This window comes from Poeciliopsis prolifica, unplaced genomic scaffold (genome assembly GCF_027474105.1).
Source record: "Poeciliopsis prolifica strain line A6 unplaced genomic scaffold, Auburn_PproV2 SCAFFOLD054, whole genome shotgun sequence".
Lineage (NCBI taxonomy): Eukaryota > Metazoa > Chordata > Actinopteri > Cyprinodontiformes > Poeciliidae > Poeciliopsis > Poeciliopsis prolifica.
Window position 1 is genome coordinate 1,490,475 of NW_026562429.1, and position 18,084 is coordinate 1,508,558.

The window sequence follows — 18,084 nt, forward strand, 5'->3', positions numbered from 1 at the left end:
CGATCATCCGGCAGGATGTTTCTGTCAGCGATGCACAGTTTGTGTTGCGGCTTTTTTTTTTCCTGTGTGATCGTGTTTCTTCACACCCTGATGGACTCTCATGTACTCATCGCCGCTCTTCAGATTTGAAGGAGTGCGTCTGATGCGTCCCTGATGAGCCGCTGCCCTCCCTGGCTGTTTTTCATCTTGTTATTGTCTTTTCATCAACCGGCACTTAAGGAGAATAGATGGCGGGTTTGAGGCGTTTATGACGTCTCGTTCTCTGCCAAGTAAAACTACAATTACGCGACGCTCGCAAACACATCCACCAGCAATTTCCATCGCGTACCGCCGCCTCAGACTCTCCCTGCATATGTATGCAGATGCATGTGTGCAGAATCCAGATTGTGTTTGGGAGGGACATCTTGGACTGGAATCAGTTGCTTTCTGCGCCTACTTCATTAATCAAACGTACAATTTGTTCTTCTCTCGACTAATTAGCTGGAGGTGAACACAAATGGCTTTGTTGGAGCTGGTCCGTGGAAGTCGCCGAGGGCGCAGAGGTCCGACTTTGATTTCTCTCTGCTCTTAAATGAGGCCTCCAGCCACTTGTGATTGATGCAGTTTGTGTGCTCAGGCTTTAGCTTTTTATGAAACATTAGCGTTAGCGTGTCAGGAGCTGCAGCTCCAGTCGCCATGCCCTCCGTCTTCCTCCCTCTCCCCAGCGTACTCGTCTGTCACCAAGATTGATAGATGCTCATTGCTAGTAAATGAACACTTCCCCCCCTCATAAATTGCTGTTTCATGTGACTAGATTAGCGATGCCTTTTTAAAAGGTCAGTTAATTTAAAATCATCTCTTGGAGCCCTCCCTTGTTTGGTGCAGAGTGCCTCCAGTTGAAGGGCTTTGTTTGTATTCTCACCTAATTTAAAGCTGCGAATTTACAAGTCACCTGTCAGCAGGATGTTCTCTTTTTCACATGATGTTCCCGCTGTGAGCTTTGGGATTTCTAACCTGCTTTAAGTTTTGAGTGCAGACTGTTGGCAGAAGAGATAAAAGTAGATCTTCTTGCATGTGAAGTGGTTGGAAAGGAAAAATGAGGCTGTTTTGAAAAGGTGACTTGAAATGAAACAAACAAATATGTTTGTTTGCTTTTGTATTTTAAGAAGTCCAGGTTTAGCTAAATAGGTATTAATTACAGTTTAATCACAGACTAAAAAATGTTTGCGCTCTTATAAAATAAAACTACATGTGTTTAAAAAGTGATGATTTCATAAATTAGCACCAATTAATAACGTCACTTTTCTAAAATAGTTAAAAAAAAAAATTACCAAAAATGTTTCTGTACGTCTGTCTGATAAACACCATAAAATAACACATTAAATTTCAAAATAAAACGTCAAACATAAATCTGACCAGACTAGAAGTGGGTCGTAACTAGTTACATTCGTTCAGTTATATTTACTTGCTGGGATTTTCACTACACCCCGTCCCTTTTCCTCTCAGCTCCTATAGACTAGCGGCAGCAGCAGTTAGCAAACACCTGCCGCAACTACTTCTCAGTTCAGCGTTGATAAACACGGTTGAAACGGCATCGTGGAAAAGAGCAGGAGCTTCTTGAAGAGACAAAGACCCAATTTCAAAGCATCAAACTTCTTGTTTTTTGATATACAGACTGAAGGTAACAGAGATTGTGCAATAAAATGGTGCAATGTGCCTTTAAAATACGTGATGCTCTCTCTTTAAAGTAAAAATATATTGGAGTAGTGTTTTGGTTAATAATGTTGTTTGGGTCCACCTCTGATTAAGACAACCATTAATGATTATAATCCAACAAAATGATGTGGAATTTGGTTTTATCTATTTTATTAAGAGGCCACATTCTTCAACACATAAATTAATGGCTTTTTTTTATTATTATGATTCATGAATCCTGTCTCGATTCATCATGTCTGAGCAGAAAATGTTCGTCTTTGGTTCCATAGGCAAACATGATTCTGTTTATACAAGCCTGCAAGGACACAATCAGGATTTAAACGTGCTTTTGAAGGATTTATGCGTCTCCTGACCATGAGTTTGTATAATGAGACTTGAGCTCATGTGCTGCAGACACATCAGCTCCTATTGGAGCCGCATTGTCTCCAGTGTGATTGTCAAGGGCCTCGCTTCATTTGTTCGCATAGCAAGACTAATCAAGGACATTAGCCCCGGTGTCATGTAATTCATCATTGATTGTCTTATTGGCCCTCTGTGCAGTTCTGGCTACACCATTACTCCAGCTGTATAACAGCCCTGCCTTGTGTAAGCCTCTGATCGAAAACGCCGCCCTGCATCGTGTCGGGATTCGTTTCCATGTTTTATTTAAAGCCTCCCCGAGTATCAGGAGCACTTGGAGAAGAATTGAACTTCTTCTTTTCTGTGGTTCCGCCGCTGATCTTTTCCCGGCTGACAGGAACCCACGGAGAGGAAGGTGAGGAGACGCGACTGCATTCGCTCCGACAGCTCAGAGCTCATTAAAGACGCCGAAGCCGGACGGTGCCGACTCTGGCCGATGCGCAGGCGGTTTGGGCCGGCGGTTTGGGCCGGCTCCCGCCTTTGATGGCTCGCGCTTTGACAGTCTCCTGGCCGTGTCTGTCAGGGCAGAATTAAACGTGAAGCAAGGCCCACATTGTCAGGAAACATGAGTGCAAACAGATTGAGCTGAGAGCAGCCAGGCGGAGTCATCGGGTCAGTTTCTGACGCAGAGCTTCAAACATAAGTAGGAACGGTTCAACCGTTTATCATTCAATTCTCACAGATAGAACTGGTGAGACTCATCTTCCCTTTGCTTGTTTTGATAAACAATATAGTTTGTAATAAAAGGAGAAAGAGCCTCTATTTGGCTTCTTTACTGTCTTTTACTTTTCTTTACATGTTTATTAAAGTTATTGTTACATTGTGACAGTTAATGTGAAAAATTTGAGCTTCCAGAAATATGCCACTAAGTCAAAAACAACCAATCAGAGCCAAGAGGAGGATCTTAGCGCTGTCAATCACTCTTGTGCTCCCTCCACCCTTTGCTCTCTGCAACATAGCCTGTCAGTAAAGCTAAGGCTAGTTAAGGATAAATGGTTTTCCTCTAAATGTAATTTGTTTCTTCACCATTAGAACATTTAGCAGCACATTCACAGTGTTGATTGACAGCATTAAACCCTCCTCCTGGCTCTGATTGGTTGTTTTGGGTTAGTAGCTTAATTTTTTATGTTATTTCTCTCAGATTTTCTGTCTCATTTTAAACCATCACAACTTGATGATAGTTTTATAAAATCTGGGCTTTTCCATGTTCGGTTCTGGTTCTGGACCAGTAGACCTGAGTGGTCTTTAAGGTTAATACAACCACAGTACAAACGTATTTTAAAGTCTTTTATCTGAGCTACATGAAGTTAGCATGCTAATTCATAGCAGCTTTCACAAAATGAGTGGAAGGTCAGAATAAACTTGTAAACATCAGCTGTTATCCTGCCTCGTTGGTAATCCAGATTCTTTGCAGATTATTGTCTAAAAGCACGCCGCCTCTCCTTTTTCCCCTTTGCTTCCTTGCAGCTGCTTGTTTTTTAAACAATACAATATCTGTTGACTAGGAGAAAAGAGTCTCTATCCAGCTTGTTGCTGCAGGGGAACCACGTTCTTTACTCGGTTCCCTCTAAACCTCTTAATCTCTGGATAAAAGCACCAGGCGGATAAAGAGGAGAGTAAAGAACAGTATGCAGCGTCTGTGTTCGCTGGCTTCAGGGTTTTATTTGCCCTTTGGCATGGCAGGAAAATCCCTTCATCAGCAGCTTTCTGCAGCCGCTGCTGGCCTGTTGACGGATGTGATGCGCTGCAGGAGACGCTCCGTTCGCTCTGAATGCTAAAACAAAACCGGATGCTTCAGAACCTCAACATGTTTTAATCAAGTAAAGGTGGAAAAGTAGCCGTCTAATTTGTTGTGTGTCTGTCTGGTGAGTTTTTGGTTTAATGCAGAAAGTAGAGATACTTCAAAATATAATGACTTGAGTAAAAGTATTTGGTGAAACGTCTGAGTAGCTGATCAAATTATCATTTAAAACTTAAAGACCAAAATATGAAGAGAAGTGGAAATGTTTTTACTTTAAGAATAAAAACAGCAATGAGTCATAAAAATAACAAAAAAAAATAACAAAATCAGGCAAAAGAAAAGTTTTCCAAATCACTTTTTTTCACTAAAAAACTTTAAAAACTTCAACAGAAACTGCAGATCTGTCTGTGTTGTGAATTTCTGATTAAATTTAAAATTTAGTGGGTAACCAAAAGAAAGTAGCAAGTAAAAGTAAAAAGCTAGATGGTAAAAAAGTTTACTCAAATTAACATTAATTTAATATTTAGAAACTACATCAGATGGACTCAAATATAAAGTTAAATGGAAGTTTTGTTATTTTTCAATTGAACATTTTTCCAAATCAGTTTCCTTCAATAAAACCTTGAACAGAAACTGCAGGTTAAAACATGTTTGCTTTTCATCCATGCATTCTGGTGTGACAATAAAAAAGTACAGCAGGGTAAAAATACTCCGAAAAGTAACTTTTTTCACATCCTGCTGTTTGACGGAACATTTTCATTCAGTCTGCAGTCGGTTGTGTGAGTTAATGTGTTCACCGTTCAGCATGCAAAGTAAAGGTGCGTCTTCCTCGGCGCCGGACGGCCGGAAACCGGCCGGGAACCGGCCAGGAACCGGCCCACACCTTCTGAAACCAAGGCCTTGTGTTTTCTGTCGCCGCATTATTCTTTTGTCGGTTGTTCCTGCGCTGCATGTTAAACAATGCAAATGGGCCAAAGCTTGTTTTCCCCCCTCTTGAGTGGGTTATTCTCAAGTCATCTCCCTGGAAAAAATGCTGGTGATTTCCATATTTTAACTGCAGTGTGGCTTTTCCTGCAGTGTGTTTCAGTGATGTTTTTATTCTTCCCTGCCTCTCCGTTTTTAATGGGATACCGCTGTTATCACACACTTTCTTTCTCTGTTTCTATAATGACAAATTAGAGTGTTGCAGCAGAAAGAACACTCATCTTCTTCCCCTCAACAAGTCAAATGCATAATATATGTAAATTGTGGTTTTTGACTGTGTTGCATATGTACCATAGGAGGCCCTTGAATTATGAATACATGAACAGGTTGCAGACGAGTGAAGCTGCTGCTTGTTGGAAATCAGTTAAAGATGATTTCCTCCAGCGAGTTCAGGCTGCAGAAAATGGTGAAAACTATTTCATAACTTCAGTCAAGTTTATTTGTTTGAGCAGCAGCTCAGAAATAAAAATACAATAGCGACTACTTATTAAACATTGGATTTGGTCAAAGGACGTAAACAGGAGGGTTTTTAGACGAGGTTTAAAGGACTTGAAGTTAAGTTTGTTCCAGACTTATGGTGCATAGAAGCTGAATTTCTACATTCTTCATATATTACTGCGTTTCGTGTCTTATTGACCTTTTAAGCAGATCTGTTGCTGTAAGAAATAAAGGCATAGATAGTTTTAGTCCTTTTAATCTGGAAATCTTATTCAAGTGATAAAAGGTCGACTTTATAACTGTCTTTATGTGGCTCTGAAGGTTCAGGTCTGAGTTCATTACTGCACCCAGATTTCAAGCAACTTCTGTGTTGTGTTGGACAAAATAATTGATGCCTTGAAAGATCAGTTTTATTTACTATTTAATATATTCCATACATTTCATCCAAAGATTTAAATCTGTTTTCAAACATCCTTAGTTTTTAAGTTTCTCGGGTTTCGCTGCAGATTGGTCCTTTTCTCCTTTTCCATTTCTTCTTCTCTCTCTCTCAGCCAAACTCAGGCTTTGTTAAAAGCCTCTGAAGCTCTAATTTGCACTCAGTTTGCATGGTCACGAGTTGCGACTGGAAAAACTGCACAGTCAAATGTGATCCTCAGCGAGTCGACACAAACCAGCGGGCCGCCGCCATGCGTGCCGAGCTGCACAGCAATGTAAACGCTCAGTGGAAAACCACCTGAAGTCCATCAACTCCTTCTGTTTGTAACGGCAGGAAGGATTCCCAACATTCTGTTAAAGAACTGATGCTAAATTGTGGGCTAGGATTGATCTCTAAAAACATTAAAAAAAACATAAAGTTACTTTGGTTCTTTTTTGCTATAAATATTTCAGTACATTAAAGTGTGCAAAAGTACTAGCTTATTGTATTACCATTTTATGTGAAAATATTTATATTTTGCTTTATAAAAGCCACAAGTTGCAGCTTCCTGGGTTAAACTAAAAGGCTTCAGAACCAGTTCTTTATGAATTTGGACCTTTTTTTTTAAGATTAACATTGAAATTATTGGAAATTTAGCTACATATTGTGAAGTTTGATGCCATTTTCCACCTGAAAAGTCCTAAAAATGAAAAACTTTAGACCGTTCCCCACACCTTGACCTTTGGTGTGAATGTGCAGAAATGAGAGGAATGACGTTAACGGTCCGGCAGCATATGTTGGTGTGTTTCCTCATTCAGCATTAATGGCGCCTCGCAGATGTGCGAATGGCCCGTTTGGTTCAATTCCTGTTAAATATCCGGATGTTCACATCGAGCCACATGCTCCCTCAGCCTGGAGGATGTTTCACCTTTTTATTTATGCAACCACTTCTTGTTTTTCTGCCGAACACCAAACGTATGGAACTGGAGTTCGGCTCCATCTTCGTCTGTGAAGCAGATTATCTCATTTTTTTCTCGATGGTTTTTGAGATCAGCTGGTTTTGTAGCCAAACTACCAGGGCTGGCGTTTTGGTATGAGGTGTTTGGGTTTGTCCTAAAAAGTATCTCATGTATCTGTCTCATGTATCTGAATGACATTTGTTGCATAAGTTTCATTCTGGAGGTTAATTCTGATGTAACCAAAGTCATTAATGTGGCCATTAATGTTGAATTTTTGTCAATCGTCTATCAATTTAGCTTTTTATTGGACAGTATAATGTGGGTAGAGTAACCAAGAAGCGAACTCGAATAACAGTAACACTATTTCTCAAGTAAAAGTACAAAGTAGCTATAAATTAATTTCTCCAAGTACGAGTAAAAAGGTAAAGAGTAACTGATCAAATCATCAATAACATCATCAGACAGACAAAAAATAGAAAGTTAAGTGGAAATTTTGGCATTAAAGGACCAAAATAACAAAATCAGGCAAAATGAAAATGTTTCCAAATCAGTCTGTCTATAAAAAAAACTTATGAAAGTTTGAAAACTGCAAGTTTTAAACTTCAGCAGAGATCAAGTTAATTCTGGTTTTCATTTAAGTTGTAAAAGAATTTTAGTTACTGCTCATATTTTTGCAAAAAGTAAAGTATGTATATTTTGTCAATAAAGTCTGAACCTGTTGCTACTTTCGGGCTTTCTTGGAAATCACGCTGATCTATTGTTGTCTGGAAGAAAAGTCTTTCTGCTTTGATGCTTTTTCCGAAAACTTAAAGGGTTTTGGGTGCAAAATTTATTCTGATTTCTTTAAAATGAGTAGGGATCCAAGTAGTGAGCCCTGTGGAACGCCAAAGTTTATTCAAGCTGGAACTCTCTTTAAAAACAGGTTAACACCTTGTATTAGAAACCTTTTGTGGAATATTTCCCATTTACATTTATTTTGTCACGTTAAGTAAGTTGGGATCAGATTTAAATATTTTTTTAAGCCGATTAAGAGCAGATTATGTTCTTATCAGTAAAACCTCACAATCACATGGGTGTTCTTTCTTTTCACCATCACTGTGTGTATTTAAATTATATATATTTCCAGGTGTAGATTTTTTTTGCTGTAAATGTTTCTCCCTCTCTTCCCACCGGAACTTCAAATGAGTTATTTATCAGCTTCACCTCTCAGATGATTATCTGAAGTCATGTGAATTCGGCTCACGTTTCGCCTCCTTGATGAGATGGAATCGGCTGCTTTCAGATGTTACTGAAGCTCCAGCGTGATTAGGACCTTCTGAACAGCCACTGAACTCTCTAAAAAATGCAAAAAGCCACTCAGACCAGGCCTGAATCTCCCGTTCATTAAAATGTGACATTTTAGAGATGATTTCACAGGACAGCGTGGAAGTCTCTTCACCTGCCTGACCGTGACTTCTGTCTTTTTTTTCCTGTCCTGATCTTATTTTTTCTCCTCTTCTTCATCTGATAATTATCATTGCTGCAGTTAGCCCTTTAGCAAATCCTCTGGAGGACGCCGCCCCCGCGTTTTCTCTGCTCCTAATGAGAACCAGAGCATGTGACAAATCTGCCTGGGGAAACTTTCGTGGAAGTTTTCAGAGTCTGCGATGCGGTTCGGTTCCTCGTCCTGACCCAAACAGTTTCCTGTTTGTTCTGTTCTCAAACTTGGAAATGGATCCGGCCAAATTGGCAGCAGGACGGGAACCCAAATCTAGGTTTTCAGTACAAACTGCGAGTTTGTGTCGCCAAATCTGCAACCTTTTCTTTCTGCTTCTGAAAGCCAAGATGGAAACATTCGGCAGCTTTGTGCAAAAAATGTAAATGCATCTTTTAAGGATTTGAACATACAGTTACAGTCAGAGGAGTTCATTATGTCACTGTTTCAGGCCTGATAAAGTTCACTGGACAATAAATTGTCTCAGAACTTTTTGTGATAAACAATATTATTGTTCTGAGGCCATTTTCAGATAATAACGGCAAAATATTCAAGAATAAAACTTTAAATTCTAATAAAACTGGAAGACATTTTAAATATTCAGAATATGTAAAGAAAACAGAAACAACAAATAAAATGAATTATGAGACCAAAACACCAGACTGAAGAGTTTTATCAAACAGTTTTTGATCAAAAAAGAGAAAAATGAAAAATCAAGCAAATGAAAATTTAGTTTTTATCGCTAATGAAATGATTAGGGTTATAACTTACATACAACCCTCATGCACCAGTTTAATTTTGCCAGTAAATTATAACAATGTGAAAAGTTAAGAGACCACTTAAAATGATCAGTTTCTCTGATTTTACATTTTGTAGGTAAATATTTGAGTAAAATGAACTTTGTTCTTTTATTCTTCTGACAACACGACTGACATTAGCAGAAATTTTGTATTTGCAGAAAATGAGAAATGGTCAAAATAACAAGATGCAAAGAAAACAAGTTCATATTCATTTAGAAACAACAATACTAAAGAGAAATCACTATTGTATCAGATTTAGCTTTATTGCCTCTGTTTTACTGTTTACATTTAGAAGTGTCTAATTATAATTATCAGGTTGAAACCAAACAAAATGGATCAATGTAAGGAAACAAACGGGCCGTTTTGTTGCAACGTTTGAACTGAAACGGCCCATTTAAAACCCTGTAATCTGTGTCTCAATTTGCTGACCTCGTCTCTTCTCTCCTTCCAGATAACTTCCCACAAATGGCTCATCAGAAGCGCTTCATCGAGCGGAAGTACCGTCAGGAGCTGAAGGAGATGCGGCGAGAGCGAGAGCGGCAGGAGAAGGAGACGGACGACGCCGCGGCGGCGGCCAGGAAGTGACGGAGAAGCGTTAGCCAGTCAGGCGAGAGCTAGCGAAGGTTGATTGAGTCAGGGTGAGTCAGGAAGCCACAAATGTCCAGTTTTCTACTTTTTATGTCTGAAAGGTCCTGGTAACCCAGGATTCACTGCGTTACCAGAAGAAGCTAACAACTAGAAACAAGAAGTTTTTATAAGATGGGATATGAGATGTTAAAATAAAGTTTTAAAATTCTGCTATCAGTTTTTTTTCATTTCGATACAGAAAAACAGTTTTGAATTGACTTAAAATGTTTCCTTGTTTTAAGAAAAGACATAAACATACTGAATTACTAATTTGTTTGATAACTGCACCAATACACCAATAGCTTCACAAGCTAGCTTAAAAATGGAAAAAAGAGCATAAAGCGTAGAGTTATACTGAATAGATCTGCCGTTATGGATCGTGCACATTCTCATTTGATAGCCAATTTATAATTTTTCAATATTGGGACCGATACAGACATTGATATCGGATCTGTGCATCTGTAATTCTGAGATAGAAACCACTAAAAATGGTCCATTATGCTAACAATGTCACCATCTGTTCCACATTTGCCACTCATCCACTAATAACCAAAATATTTTTTTACCCCCTTGCTTGTGATCCAATTGGCTGTCTCACAGATCTTAATTATAGATTGTTTAATTAACAATTTCCCCAGCTCAGACGCCTCTGGATCCAGCTATTTAACAACGGCAGACACATTAATAACTATCTGTGGTGGAGTTGAGTCTTTTTATATTGAGATTCATTGTAGATAAGCCTTACATACCTGAGAGGGCGAGAAAGTGTCTGCTGTGTTCGCCTGCAGCTGCTGTCACATTTTTCAAATCAAAGTTTCCATCTTTCACAGAAAACCTCGCCGAGTCGGCCTCATTTTAAACATATTTAATATGTCATATAAATATTCAGTACAAAATATCACGGTTTACAAAGCAGAGTGATGAATGGCCGGTCGCGTCGGGCCTCCGCGGACTACCACTAGTTCTCGGGTTGTTTCTACATAAACAAAAGTCAACCACATTGCCACCGACGGATTTATAGCATAGAAGAGGCGAGGCCCACCGCGTCTGCACATCAACAACCACAGATCTACTGCATCTGGACTTCAGTGTCTCCAACCGTTTGCCTCACAGCAAGAGAAAGAAAAGAGAAACCCAATAATGGTGACATGATTACACCCCGTATGGAAACGGTAAAATAAAACACTTTTCTGTTTACATCCATTTGTAGCTAAATTAACATAATCGAGCTGAAAAATGCCAGCTAGCTACCTGGCTGATAATTAGCTAGCCTTGAAAATGTAGCAACCTGCAGTGGTGACATTAACAAGACAACCCACTCTACTAGCCTAGACAAAAATCCAGAAGTGTTTAGTTAGCCTCCAAATGCTAGTTGCTAAAGCAGAAGCCAGTTTGTAAAATTAAATGTCATCAGGCTTATGTAGCATTTTTCAACCCGTGTCAAAGATGCTTTACCATGAAATCAAAGTTTAATACTTTAGCCACTTTGTAATGCTAATCATTAGCATGTAGAAGTTTAATACAGCTTGTTGTGCTAGCATTATGAAGCTAACGCAGTGATTCTTGAGTCATGCTAGGTTTTTGCTATGTTCAGCAGCCTTGCTATGCTAACAATGAACTTGTTGGATTGTACAACAACCAGGTAGTCAGTAGGAACAGGTAGCAAACTCTAAAATTTATTTTGTCTTGCATAAGTATGTAGCTTGATTAGCATTGAAATGCTAGTAACCAAAGTGGAAGACTGGCTAGTTTAGTACTATTAAGATGCTATTTGTCAAGTTTGACATGTTAGTAATGCTAATAATTATCAGGCATATGTTGGTTAAAACTAAATTCTGAATTTTAATGCTAATGATGCTAACTGTCATTACTCTAATCAGAAAGTGTTACTGCTGATTAGCTTGGATATTTATTAGTGACCCCATGATAATGATCAACCTACTAGAAAGTCGACTTGATCATAGCATAAAAACATGTAGACAGTGGGAAGTGGTCACTTACAATAACATTTCTTCTTTAAAGCAGCTAATATTTTAAATGCTAGTAGCCAAAGAAGTGGATGGTTATCAAGCTTGGGTGGGAATGTAACTTTCAACTTTTATTTGTGAAATGTAAAAATTACTGGGAACTCTGCAGTAGTAACTCGGTTCTTTTTCTTACCAAACTCAAGGCAGCAGGAATTAGCATACTGTAGCTTTTCTGTGAGAAATGTAAGCAGCTAATTTGGATAGCTTCAGTGCTACTAGCTAAATGTTAAAATCCTTGTCAGCTTCTGTGTATTGAATCTAATCATTTACATTAATAAATGAAATGCAATCTGCAATATTGGCGATGCAGTGCTGCAGATGCTCATTGTTAGCATTATTAGCTTAAGTCTAGCAGAGAAAGGTGCAAGTCTGTGGGTTCTTAATCTGAACATGTTGGTCGAATAATCGGACAGAAGAAAAGATTTAGATTTTAGGAGGAGAATGAACCATAAAGCTTTCTTCTGAATGTGATCTAACTGGATCTCTTTACTCTTTACTATGCTAATAGTAGCTAGCAACACAATAATTCTCATTTTCTGGCTGAAGAAATTTCAATCTTTATTGATTTATTCAAAGTTTGGTAAGTCAGCTTGAATGATTTTTAAATAAAACTTTTAGAAATTGGGTTAAAAAAACATGGCCGCCACATATTGTTTTCATTTCTGTTAAGGTGGTTAAATTAGTCAGGCATAAAACTGGACAGCTATCTGTTAGACTGGTTTTCAAAGTTGGACCTGGAAAATTGTTATATTTATCAGAGTTTTGTGATCAGATTTAAAACTTGTGCTAAAAATGAAAGCATGATCCCATTATTGGTCAAGCTAGCCGTTAGCTTGGTGTATGCTGCTGCTTTATTTCAGTTTGCTGCATGTTTTGGTTTTATTTTCAGACAAGTTGTCACCTTGTCATTGGTCACCACTGGTTGCTAGGTTATCAGGGTTAGCAGTTAGCCAGATTTGGTCCTCCTGCCTGTTTTCCTGTGCTGATGATTAAATGCTTATCATAGCAACACTGTTTCAATCTGAAAACTGAAGTTAATAAACAAAACAATGTTTTATTGTAACCTCTCAGAGTTTTCCAGCCTCTATAATCAGCCAGCATGTTTAACAGCCGTCACCATTACAGACGGAGAGAAGAAAGTAGCTCTTTGGCGATTATGCCGTTGTGTTATTTCTTTTCCAAATGTCTAACAAATGTCAGCCTCTTCACAGGTTGGCCTTTTGTTCAAGTGAGGGCAGAGCATGTTGTAGTTTCTCCCTCTCAGAAACAGACACTGGGCTGAACTCAGAGCTGTTTACTCATCTTCAGAAGGTCTTTGACTAATTCTGTTAATACTGCAGCTTAAGGATCGCTCGCCTTTGTTTTCCAAATCACATTTAAAGCGAACCTCTCGTGTGTCCTCGTCGATGCGCTGACCTTCTCTCCGAGCCGAGGACAATCTTCTGGGTTTAAAAGCCTAATTCTGCGCCGCTCAAAGGTCAGGTGCCCCTTCGATAAGCATCTTTATGGAGGAGGCTGGAGGTCCCGCAGGAAATCAGCTGGGTAAAGCCCAGCGTTTGCTCTGGCTCCACAGCGAGGTACAGTGCATGTAATGAGGCGCGAGGAAGGAAAATACTGGTCCTCTTTGCTTTTTGGCACATTTCTGTTGCACAACTGCTGCTTCTGAGTACAAAATATCAATTCCAGGACTTGATTCAGACGTTCTGGAGGCCAATGAGGCTTTATTCCTGGGAAAATGATCTATTTTCATTCATTTTTAAAAGCTCAATCTCCACTTGTAATATTCAAATTTTCCGAAATAACAACCACAAAACATTGGCATGTTAATAGAAAGTTTAGTGGACGGATAAAATAGTGGTTGGTCGCGCTGTAACTCTACTTTTACTTTGCAAGCTGTCAATTAGATGCGTAGAACCAAAACTTTCTACCTGGATAAAAAGGAACATGATTCAGAACTTCATTCATTTCTGGTAAAGTCAGCAAGAAGTTTTATCAAGACCAGTATTTTCCTTATTGGATCAGATTAAAACTAATCTGTGCAGGTAGTTCTTAAACTTCCCTCTCCTGGGAGGAAATAATCCATCACCTCACAACAAAAACCTCAAAACTGTTTACATTTAACGTTATATTGGTGTGTAGAAGACAGAAGCTGCGTTTCCATGAAATAAGAAACGTGTTAAAACCATGCCGCGCCATTAATCTCCATCTACTTCCTGTCGTCTTCTTTGCCATTTCCACCAGTGGAAAACATTTAATTAAAACGCAGCTAATGAAGATATTTGAGATGAAATCATTTAACAACTTGTAAATTTACAACAAACCACCACAAAGCCGTGGGTGGAGTATTTATTTCAATGCCTGTTATTGAACGCAAACCATCAATTGTGTTAGAAGCTCTTCACTGCCATCTAGTGGTTGGAGTCCTGCATAGCAACTGAAAACAATCTCTTTTGGGGGTTTTTTTTAAGAAAGTGGCAAATTTATTTTTATAGTCACAATTTGTGTAGTTTTTACGGTGAATGGAAACGCAGCTCCAGCCTCCCGTGTCGATCTGAGGTGAATGAAGTTCAGACTGAAGAAGTGGGGAGAGATAAAAATCCCTAGAAAAGGAAACTGTACAGCGGACTGAGTCATATTACCGTACGTACACAAGCTAAGATAGAACTCACAATATGCAGCATGTTTTAGTCCCAGAAACACTGAAAATACGTCGGCATATCCGTTGGTCACCAAGCTGCTTGTGGAGAGTCTGGAAGTCTCAGGCAGCTTCGGGGAAAAAATAAAAAACAACCAAATAAAATCTGTCTATAGATTCGGGACTCGTTTGGACCCTGGATACACACACAGGAAAAACAAAAGTGAAGGATAAAAAGTCTTCACTGCGTCCCTGCAAAAACGCAACTAACACTGACTGGACACACAAAGCCTACGTCTGGTCACCGGAGGGACGGCTGGACGGCGCCGGAACCCGACGTTCGCGCCGGAACCCGACGTTCGCGCCGGAACCCGACGTTCGCGCCGGAACCCGACGTTCGCGCCGGAACCCGACGTTCGCGCCGGAACCCGACGTTCGCGCCGAAACCCGACGTTCGCGCCGAAACCCGACGTTCGCGCCGGCCGCGCCTCCACAGGCCCAAACCGCCTGAAGGTCCAGATTTCATGTCGCTCCTCCGTCCGTGCGTTGGGTTCTTGTTAGGAGTCGCTGTCGTCGCCGCCGTACATGTCCGCCAGCTTCTTGAAGCGCGGCCCCCACTCGCTCAGGTAGTTGTAGTCCTGGTCGCCCTCGGTGGTCACCGACTCCAGCGAGCTGAGCGACTCCGCCACCGAGCCGTTGCCCTCGTAGGCGTAGGTGGCCAGCGAGTCGTACGGCGGCGCCGTGGGGTCGCTGTCGTTGTCCTGCAGGCGCTGGTTGATGAAGTCCCTCACATCGCCGTTATTGTCCCGGCTGGGTGGCGGCGGCGCCACGGCCCGTCGGACCGGCGGGTAGAAGGTCTCGGGGATGATGTCCCGCCGCTGCTTGCTTTCCTCGATGGCCTCCGGGTTGCGCAGCGTGCCGATATCAAAGGCCTGCGTGTCCTCCTCTCCGCCGCCCTCGTCGTTGTAGCTGACGACGTTGTCCCTGACGTCCTCCTTGGAGATGATCAGAGGCTCCTTCTTCCTCTGGCGCCTCAGGGCGGCGAACAGAACCACGATCACTGCGGCACAAACAAACACCACAAATCAGAGGCTTTGTTGTGAAGGCCGCCGACCCTCCGGAGGGAATCGTCCATGTTTTCCACTGATGTTCATGGACTTTGTTCTGGTACCACTGCATTATGCATTGTGTCCGCTCAGGGCCACCGTCTTTTCACAGCATGAAGGAGCCACGCGTGACGACATGAAGCTGGATTCTCTGGGTTCAATCAAAGCCCAATTCTTACACTGCAAAAACATCTCACCAAGGAGTTTTATTTAGATTCTAGTTCAAATATTTTAACTCATAATTTACTTTGGAAACTTGTTTTAGGTCAATAATTTCTTAATATTAATTAAAAGAAATGAACTGGCTGATTTCTTTTAATTAATATCAAGGAGTTTTTGTTAAGATATTTGCAGTAGAAACGACATAAAAATACTTGGTAGGATTTGTGTTTTTAAGTTCGTCCTCTGAAAGACCAGTGAACAATTTTCTAGGTAAGATTTTTGCTTTTGCACCGTCGACTTAAACATCCTTCTGCAGCTCAGGATTTTATCTTTTTATTTATTAACGTTGGTCACAGTCGGCTCAAACTAAATTATGACGGCAGCTGTTGTTCCTGACACAATAATCCACCCACCAGAGGAGACGCTTCAAATTAAGAAGTGAAATATGAAGCCGCCTCTGAAACACCTGCCGGGGCTCGGACTCATTAACTCACTGAGCAGGATGACGACGCAGAGCAAGATGGCCACCAGGGCGCCGGTGCTGAGCCCCGCCCTCGCCGTCAGCGCCTCCGGGTTGCACAGCTTCATGTTGCCCTCGCGGTCGCAGGTGCACACCCTGATGGTGAGCGTGTTGGTGCTGCTCTGCACCGGGAACTCGCCGTCCGTGATCACCACCGGGACGTGGTACACGCTCTTCTGGAGGCTGTTGTAGCTGTTCCTCCTGGTCAGGATCCAGGCCGTGTTGTCTGGAGAGAAACGGGTTCAGAACCGGCAACACGACTGACACCAATCCCACAGCATGTCGGTGGGATTTCAGGGTAATACTGTTATTGTTAGCTAGCTAAATAGATTCCCTTGCAAAACACGTCTGCTACATTTTTTTGCCTTTGTACGAGAGCTTATTAGGGCCCAATGTAGAGAAGAAAAAACATTTCTGCCAAAAATCTCAAAACATTTTCAACTTTTTTAGCAGAAGTTTATAATCGCTCTACAGTGGCCATAACACGCCGTCGTACCTCTCATAATGAGCTGTTTTAGGGCCTCCTGTCACTTTAAATCCAAACAATCTGCTGCTGGTCACACCCACCAACTGAACATTTACACTGCAAACAGATGTACAGTTAGACATCCATAAATCCTTGAAAATCAGAAGTGGAGCCTCCTGCACAACCAACAATTATGTAGCAAGAGGTTTCCGGCTGGTAAGTCAACAACAAAACACTCGTCTTTTCCAGCAGCCATTGTGCAGCAGTAAAACCAGCTGGTAAAAATGTGCTGCAGCTCAGTGTCTGTAGAATAACATTCAACATTTCAGAGGTTTTTGAAACAGCTAATTTCCCAGACAATAAGAATACAGATTTTTTTTAAGTGATTGTCCCATTTTTAGAAGCAACACAAATAAAAGTACAAAATTATTACAAAAGATTCTTTGAATCGAAGGTGTGGGCCTCCACCTCCACATCAGACCCAGAGGTCGTGAACTGACCTTTGTTGTCACGAACGGAGAAGTTGGCCTTGCCGACGGCCTCCGGCGCCAGACTGAAGATGAAGCGATGTCCTCCGAGCGGCTCGTCTCGATCCGTGGCGCTCACGATTTGTATCCTCTGCAGCGCAAACGTCAGATGTTACAGCGACCCGATTCTGAACCCCAACAGCGTTCAAAACATAACAGCTCTGAATTGATTGCAACAATGGATGTGAAATGAATATGATTTGACTGGGAAAGTATGAAGAAAGGCTCCATGGATGCGTTCCAGCTTCACACCAGAGGATTCTTGGTGGGTTTCCAGGATGGGGTCATTAAAACAAAAGCACATGTGCAGGAACCGATCCAGGACTTTCCCAACAAAGGTGGGGTGTTGATTGGTCGTTTACTGACCCGATTCAGGAGAAAAAGCTTCATTTTTATCTCTTTAAAACAAACTGCTGCACTGAGCTCAATTCTTCTGCATTTTATGCTTTTGTCAACTTTTTTTGTAGAAGAAATGAGGCTAAATTAAAATCTGGCCCTTTGTGAAACAGTCAGATGATTGCAGCACAAACATTAAAATTATTTTAGCACAATTTTCCTCCATCAACTCAACAGATTTATGATCTGCCAGCAGATTAAATTTACTGTTTTCAAGCTTTTATGCCAGTTTTTAAAATTGAAGTAATTAAAAATTATTTTTTGCTTCAAATTTACAAGTTACACTCTGAACTGAATCTTCCATTACCTGTAAAGGAAAAATACTTGGATAGTACCTGTCTGACAACATGAAGTAGGGTAAGGGGTATTTTTGTTCATCTGCTTTTAAAGATAGTTTTTATGGCCTCCTTCATACTTCCTTACATTTATTACTAAAAGAAAAATAACAACATTGAATCCTTTCTTTAAAGATCGGTGGTGTCTAATCTTATTTTTCTTTCCAGTTTTCCATCTTAAATCTAAAGCGCTGATCAGTCGGAGCTTGTCTTTGGTTTTGGGAATGCATTTTTTAACAGCAGGGTTAAAAGACGAGGTCGCGAGCGTGAAGCCAGGAGAGACCCGGCCCGCTCCCTTCACTGAGGTTTTTATACATCATCTCCACGTTTACAAGGCCAGGCTGTCAAGGCTCCCTTTGTTGCAGACTTCCCGTGTTG

At 40.8% G+C, this 18,084-nt stretch overlaps 2 protein-coding genes across 2 annotated transcripts in view; one reads left to right on the forward strand and one right to left on the reverse strand.

Moving 5' to 3' along the window:
* Positions 1 to 9,704, forward strand: part of drosha (drosha ribonuclease III) — a 152,740-nt gene extending 143,036 nt beyond the window's left edge. Inside the window, exon 32 of the mRNA XM_055059367.1 lies at positions 9,357 to 9,704. Within this exon, the coding sequence (XP_054915342.1) occupies positions 9,357 to 9,490 (134 nt within the window). The 3' untranslated portion in view covers positions 9,491 to 9,704. The remainder of the gene's footprint in view (positions 1 to 9,356) is intronic.
* A 678-nt stretch (positions 9,705 to 10,382) lies between these two features.
* Positions 10,383 to 18,084, reverse strand: part of LOC129378872 (cadherin-6-like) — a 77,159-nt gene continuing 69,457 nt past the window's right edge. Inside the window, exons 10-12 of the mRNA XM_055059368.1 lie at positions 16,949 to 17,066; positions 15,957 to 16,208; positions 10,383 to 15,254 (exon numbers count right to left, since the gene is read on the reverse strand). Of these exons, the coding sequence (XP_054915343.1) occupies positions 14,752 to 15,254; positions 15,957 to 16,208; positions 16,949 to 17,066 (873 nt within the window). The 3' untranslated portion in view covers positions 10,383 to 14,751. The remainder of the gene's footprint in view (positions 15,255 to 15,956; positions 16,209 to 16,948; positions 17,067 to 18,084) is intronic.